Here is an 8,074-nt window from a genome sequence, read left to right as displayed (position 1 = left end):
AATCTGCTTGTCTGCCTCCTTGCTAAGCAGAGCTATATACTTTGCAGACTATTGCTATACAGGCAACTCCCCTGTGCTATTCCCCCCATTTGCCTTCATCCTCACTAGTTATGCTGCTACTCTTCCAACCCTGCATATCTGCACAGAGCCTCTGTTTCTCCACAGCAATGTTCAGTGACTGCTGTAGGTGCTCTGAGATAGAATGGATAGAGAGTGTCTGTAGTGCAGAACCAGCACAGACATCTTCAGTATTTTCTTTTGATCCTTGTATAAATGAAAGACACAGAGTGAAGAAGATGTTGACTTCTAAGGTCACCATCTGATCTTTTGCTGTGTTGCTTCAGATACTGGAAGACTTAACTTCAATATTCCTCATTTAATAAGACAACAACCAGTATATTTATATATAAGTAGAGATGTAAAAAATATGCAGGATACATGCACATGCACATGTACACACACATAAAATAACTGTCTCTTAAATTATAATAGTAGCCACAGCATCCTAGAGTTCCATGATAGCGTTGCCTCTCAAATTACTACAAGAGATGTTGCCAGTTATGGGTTAATTTTTAATTTCATAGTGATATATTTTTATGTGCAGAAAATCAGTCCAAAACTTGATTAGTTTTGTCTTAATTACATGCTAGGAGGAGCTGACCCCCTTGCCTAGACAAACTGTGTTTCTCCGAAGTTTATGCTGAAGGTATTCTTCTTACTATAGCACTTTTCAAAGTTGCCATGAAAATGTCCTAAATCAGTCATTTTCACTTGAAATCAAACAAAACCCTACTGTAATTTCGAGCTATATATAGCACATACAGATCATATCAAAGATGGCAGTGGAGATTCCCAGTTTGAAATGTTGTTGTTCTCCTAAATTAAGCTGCTCCTATATGTTCGGGACTACTGTGTTGTAGACAGGCACCTCACGGCCTTCAAACTCCACTGCAATGAAAGCATAAATATGGACCTTTCATTATTATACCTAACTTTCCAAAGATGTCTGAAGAATTCAAGATTATAATGTGATAGCAGTCAAAGATTTGTCCAGAAAATAAACATCATGTGTACTAAGAACTTCCTTAACCTTTACAGTTTCAGTATAGGTATCCCACATGTGAGGAGAAAGTCCTGTCCTAGAAGAGAATTCATGGGATGCTGTCAGGAAAATGTTCTGTCCTCTCACCTGGGCAAGAAGTACAGGGAGAAGGCAGAGAGACTGCCAAGAGATGATTCAGCTGTCATGAGGGAGACAGGTTCTGCTCTTGGTTCCCAGACCCACCTCATCTTTTAACGGTTTTTGACCAGGGAATGTCTACATGGGGCCACTTTGGCAAGCAGCCTCTGATGTTTTGGCTTTGCAGACAGCAAGGTCTGAGATAACAATTATTTTCTTTCTGACCTCCTCACCTTCTAATTACAAAAGCTGTGCATTCCTGGCTTATATCACTGAGACAGGGGGAGGTCCCAAGTGTGCTGCCCAAAGAGGACAGAGGTGCAAATTCAAGCCTTCTCTGATCAAAAAGCTGGTTCTCCCAAATCTCTAGCAAATGTTTTAAATTCTAGGATGTGGTTTAACACTGTAATATTTTAGCACAAATAATTTTGCATATTCTTCTGAGCATCTTTAAAGCTATCAGATCCATAAAGTTTTATCACTAGTATCACTCGATCTGAGCTATCTTGCAGTGAAGTGGATAGTTTGGATAAACTCTTTTGTCTATATATTTAACACAGCAGGCTCAACCTGTATCATAAAATACTATACTTTATTAGAAATTAAACATTTTCAACAAATTTCATCCTTGTTCCAAGGCCTCCAAGACCTTACATAAAGGAATACATGGAAAGTTAATAAATGTGTACATGAAAGTCCTTGAAACAGATCCATTTGAACAAGTGTATTGTTGTTAGCAAGACTGCTTGTAAGGTGGAATTAAACCATGATTTCCTGAATGATGGACAGGTGTAACCTTTTTTTTTTTGCAAGGCTTTTCTATGGAGTCAAGGTCTGCATGTAGCTGTGGGTTTTAACATGGTTTGTATCGTGTCAAGATTTTTGAACGGGATTTCTGTCATTCCATAGACATTATAGTTATGCAAGTGTGATTTGTCGTCAATGAGGAGTCACATTCAGCACAGACCATTTTTTTCTCCGCAAGCATAAAAGCAACCTCATTAGTAAGTCAGGTAAAAGGAGTAGTATATTCAAAATGATCTTTAAAAATTTAGGCTTAAGTCCTCAGTGATGTATATTTCCTAGTTCATTAATGCAGAAATACTGCACATAGATTTTAATCTTAGAGTTAATAATAAAAGCAATTTTCACTAAAAATATAAAAACTGTAATGGTAGAATCATGATATTGCATTTAGCTCTCCCACAAAAAGTCACTTTATTACTTTCTTTTGACACTTATTTTCATTCTGGGATTAATTTTACTATATAAGGGCTTCTTAACTATTCTATTAAAATTTCCATTCAGAAGCAATAATATCTAAGAGTGAATAATAGTCATGTAAATCATTATTTCATATTAATGTAAAAGATTTTGTAAGTTCTTATGAATTCTGCTGACATGCACAATTGTGAAAAGGTTATCTCTACATTCTGCAGTGATATGCGCTGGAACAAAGGAACTATTTTAAAAGCATCAGTGGAGTACATCAAGTGGCTACAAAAAGAACAACAGAGAGCCAGAGAATTAGAACACAGGCAAAAGAAATTAGAGCATGCTAACAGAAGACTTCTACTCCGAATTCAGGTTTGTATAAGAGCGTTGCCATGAACTACAAAGCTTTCTCAGTACTTATCCCTCATCAAATTTTATTAACCTATATCCTTTTCCACCAAATGGCATTTATTAAAAATAAATTGACTTTCCCTATTTATTGCTGTGTATATTGGGAGGGGGTATTTTTTAGATTTCTAGGAAATTCATTTGATAATTAGACCTTATATAAAGGAAGACCTGGGAAGTTAATGAAGTTAATAAAGTGTCTGTAGAAACAATTTCCTTATTGTCCTGGTTTCATATGCATTAGAGCCAGAGAAAGACAAAAAAGGAAGCAAAAAGTACATCCGTGCAGCAAAAAAAAAATCAATACTGGACACAAAATTCCCTTCAGTATTTTCTTTTTCTCTCTGTAATAATTTCAAATGTTATACTTTCTTGGTTATAATGTGCCATATTGTATCTGCCTGTGGCATGAAACAGCAGAATATAGCCCTGCATGGCTTGAAATGCAAGATTTGATTATAGGCACATTTGAAGATGAGATGGATAGACATAAAATCAATCATCTTACATGTGACGTTTTACATATATATGTGTATATAATAAGCATCATCAAGTAAAGTATCTTCTGTTTCTCTGGACCACTGTGAATAACTAATTAGAAAGTTGCAACATTTTGCTGTCACCTTTATTGGGCTCAGTATGCAATAGTTTTAGAGAGACTGTCTTATCTTTAATATTCCCATAGGACAGTTGCTTAACAACCGTAGGAGAAAAAAACACTTTTTAGTGGCAAATTTTCATAGATGAGCAATTTCATATTTTAAAAATAGCCTCACAACTGGAACAAAAGTATCATTAAATTGCATGTATGATTTATTGCACTAGTTCTGAAGACGCTGTTTTGTCTTTTGAATTGATTTTCTAATTGTTTTTGTTTGAAATATTAGGAACTAGAGATCCAGGCACGTGCACACGGCCTTCCAGTCATATCTTCACTCAGTGCTGTTGATTTAGCTGCACAGGTCATCAAGCAACAGTCTTATCCAGAGGAGAACTCTGTAGACTACTCTCAACAAATGCCTCTAGCACATGAGCAAAATTCTGATGTTTGTGATGGAACTACAGCCTTTTCCGATCCGCTTTCACACTTCACAGATTTATCCTTCAGTGCAGCTTTAAAAGAAGAGCAACGGCTAGAAGAAATTTTACTGGATGATACGGTGTCTCCATTTGGAACAGACCCACTCTTGTCCTCCACATCCCCAGCTGCATCGAAAGAGAGCAGCAGGAGAAGCAGCTTTAGCACAGATGATGGCGATGATTTATAAAATCAGAAAGGTCCTCATTCTTCTCTAAAAGACTGAGTTGTACTTAAGCATGGTGTTTGTGCTTATTTTAAATACGAATGAGAGCCACTGTGAAGATAAGTTACTACATGACAAGGGTTTAAATCAGCCCTTACTTCACAGGAAAATGAGATGGACGTGAACTCATATCACTTTGCTCCAAATTTACACCCTCTGTTCACAGATGACATTTGCACAAATCTTTCTTCACTGGGAACGTTTTTACTGTCATTCCATGACGTTTTACAGCACTATGAAAATGGTTGCCACAAAAGGAATACCCATGTTACAAAAGTGTACTCAAACTCTCTCTTCAATCTGCGTTCACTTTTCTCTGCTATAAACATGAGTTTTAGTAATTTGCTTATTTCTTTTTTCTATATAACTAAACATTCTACAAAACATGAAGCAACAGGGAACTATTTAAGCTGGGAACTGTAGAGATTTTACAAGTTTTAAAATCTGAAAGAAACAGATGATAATGCTTTCACACAAGTGAAGTGAGCATGAAATTTAAACTGTGTAGGCTTCTCTTTAAAACCAGAAAATCTATTAAGCTTTCCATGGAATTCCATTTTTTTTTTAAATTTCATTTGTAGAAAAAAACCCCAGACTTGTAATATATATTTTAATAATACAGAAGAAAAATGGAAACTAACATAATGACAAAGACTAAAATGAACTAAGACAGCAAAGGAGGTGACATTTCAGCAGAAAGACTGGATGGATGCACAAGACTCCACAAAGATACTCCAGGTTACAATTAACACAATTTAAAACAAGCACTGCTGGTCACAGTGCTATGTCAGCTGCTTATTCCAAGAATATTAAAACTGTGTCTCTTTTTGTGTGCAAGAGATCAGAATTCAGAGGCACAGCAGTGTGCTTCTAGGCAATGCTTTCAGTGTCCTTTGGCAGTACAGTAAGGTTTATCCAAAGGGACTCTATCCATGCATATGCCCTTTATCCATTTGAAAATGGAGGGAAATTACAAGATTCCCATTGCTTACACTTGAAACAAAGAGAATTAATAAGCTGAAAAGGAAGACTTTTCAAACTGAAGGAGATATTCAGAAGTGTTGATGTGATGCACTGCTTCTCATAACTAGCTTGCTGGGAGGGGGCGTTCAGAAAACATGTTTTGATGACTCAGTAAAGGCTTGGCAGTTAGAAGGCAGATAGAAGGCATATCATTTTTATGCATAGTGAAATTCTGGAAAGTGATACATGTTCCTGCAGGACATTAAGTGCATTCATTATAATTGTAATATTAAGACATGGGAAAATAAGCTGGCACAGGTTCTTCATAGCTGTTCCTCAACCAAAGCCAAAAGATCACATTAGGGAGTTCTTTAACAATTAAAAATATGTTCCAAAAGTGTGCATTAATTTTGCTGTCACTGAGCCTGCCTCACACCCCTGAAGTGTCACAGGATTGGAAATAGTAAGAAGACATTAAAGTGGATTGCTGTTTTCATGAACATTTTAAGTGTATTTAAACATATTATCCAGGAACAGAACAATTGTTTCTTCCTTTTGCCTCTTCTGTTATTGGTACCTCCTCCTCACAGTCCTTGTGAGGTTGGTGTTACTCCAGGGCCATAGCCCATTCTTGACCAACCATGCTAGTGTCATGATAGTTTCTTAATTGGCAATTATTGGTGGGATAATAAATTACATCTGGATGGCTATGAAAGATGATGGAGTATGCAATTTCACAAGAATATATGTTTTTAGGAAAATCAAGGATTTCTATAAGCCTGTGCAAATTACTCAGATGTAAACCGAACAAAGCAGTACTGATCTTCTTGTTGATTATGATTTTGTTGCTTCCCAGACAGGCCAGCACCTGACCCTCAGAACAGGCTCTGATGCATTTCCATTGCATGGTTAAAAATAATAACAACAAACAGGGTTCTTGTAATTTTCTCTTCTTTAGAAGCATGGAGGAAATGTATGGAAAAACAAATGGGTATTAACCAAAGGTAATTGAACATAACATTGATCAGCATTTTAATTGGCTGCTTGTGTAAATTAGGATCATTAAAAGAGGAACCGCTTAGTTTTACCAAAGACTATTTAATATTGACATTTGAATATAAGATATGATGAGGTTAAAAGTAACATTTATGCTCACATTATGTCTAGCGTAGGATGTGTGTTGTCCATTTCAGCCGATGAAAAGAAGGGATACTTGGTTGATATCAAATGCCGTTTGTCCTTGTACTGCAGTTTCTACTACATTAGTTTTAAATACACCAGTGTGGATTGCTCATAATGGAGAAAAAGAAATTAAATATGAATGTATTACATGATTTTCCCATTGAACTTTTACATGGGAGTTAGACCATAGTTCTGAACTATATTGACTTTAAATAACATCCTGAATTTCATCACTTTTATAAGCACTGTTCTAAAAAAACATTATAGCACATCCATTAAATTTTTTAAAGTTGATTTTCATTCTTCTGACAATTGCTTCAGTCTGAAGCACCAGACTTTTTTTTACCTGCATGAGAAACTTAACAGAAGACAGTGAATGCTCATTTTGCAACATGTTGTATTAACATGTATTGCATCTAAACATATTCAAGCTGTCTTCATTCATACAAAGCTCCACACCCCCCTTGCCCAAAACACTAAATGTATTCATATGTGTGGGTGTGTGTTATGGCAATGTTGTTTCACTACCATTATGATTTTTCTAGTAGGAAGTCATCATAAATTAGTATTTTGACTATAACCTGTATTACAGCATCACCCTTGAAATTAAATGGTGGTACAGGGTGTAAGAAACAGTAGTCTAGGACATTCTAGATGTGAATAGGTGGTATTAAAGGTATGTGTGCTGGTAACCATATCCCAGACTTCTTGAAGTAAGCACTCTGTCTCCCATCCCAGGTTTGCTGAGGCTGCTATTAAGGTGAGAGAACTGTTAGAGCAGAGCACAGCGAAGCACACTCCTGTCAGCTTGCACAGAGGAAAGTGATTTCATGGCTACAGGGCCAAATCCTGACATCCTTCCTCATGCAGAATTTCTTTGCTGTCCATGAAGGCTTTATTGAAATGTGGTGCAAGCAAAACATACTTTTTAGCTGCTTCCTACAGAGATCTGTTTAATGAAATCTCATGAAAGAGATGTGTAATATGTCTGTAGCTCTGGGCCTGGACAAGAATTTAAAGACTTAACAGAGTCTGACCTGAAGAAGGGTAGGGGGTGAGGGGAACAGGCTATTTTTGTCAAGATGTATTAAATGAGGAGTTTTTGCTTGTTTTCAGTGGCAGCTGTTTCAAAGCTGGTGGACGTACTCTTACAGAATACACAAAACAGCAGACTGATACAAAAGGAAAGGGAGCTGAAGTATTAACATTCTGTTTAATTCATGAAACGGATATAGATGCTATACTAAGAACAGAAAACTAAATTATTTCATTGTGCATGGCATGAATAGTGTGAAAAGCTACAGTAAGTGCAAACAGTTTTAACAAACAGGAACACAGTTGCTTTATATACTAAAATAACTATAATTCAGTCATTTAATCTTAATAAGAACATTGTTATTATAATACCTTTTGACTTTAATAAGGCTGTATATATGAATGGAGGATGTAAAATTATTGTAATTTAAAATTATGTTAAGTCTCTTAGATAAGTAAAAGCATTTACATTGCTATTATGAGGCTGTAGAATATTTTTATAATAATTGCTATTTTTCATTGTTAACCATATAGTATCTTGTTTTCTAAGTCATTGTATGCAGACAGAATGTACTTTATTATGTACTGTACATGCAATCTTTTTAAAATTACATTTTCTACATACTAGTATTTTGTATCTATTATATGAATACTATTAAAGGATTGAAATTAAAACATCTCTTTATATGTCCCTTGTGATACTTCACTATCCGATCCCTCAAAGAATGCCATCACAAGACAATATAATAACATCCGCTAAGAACATCTGAGATACCTAACAGGCAAA

The 8,074-nt window shown here is 35.8% G+C and overlaps 1 protein-coding gene across 1 annotated transcript in view; it reads left to right on the top strand.

The window, feature by feature from the left end:
- TFEC (transcription factor EC) overlaps positions 1–4,071 on the top strand; it is a gene marked incomplete at both ends in the record, with an annotated part of 63,818 nt that extends 59,747 nt beyond the window's left edge. The window contains 2 exon segments of the mRNA XM_080623422.1: positions 2,620–2,767; positions 3,691–4,071. Of these exon segments, the coding sequence (XP_080479548.1) occupies positions 2,620–2,767; positions 3,691–4,071 (529 nt within the window).
- Between the last annotated feature and the right edge of the window lie 4,003 nt (positions 4,072–8,074).

The sequence above is a fragment of the Psittacula echo genome, assembly GCF_963264785.1.
Source record: "Psittacula echo genome assembly, chromosome: 1".
Lineage (NCBI taxonomy): Eukaryota > Metazoa > Chordata > Aves > Psittaciformes > Psittacidae > Psittacula > Psittacula echo.
This window is presented reverse-complemented; position numbering and strand designations above follow the sequence as displayed.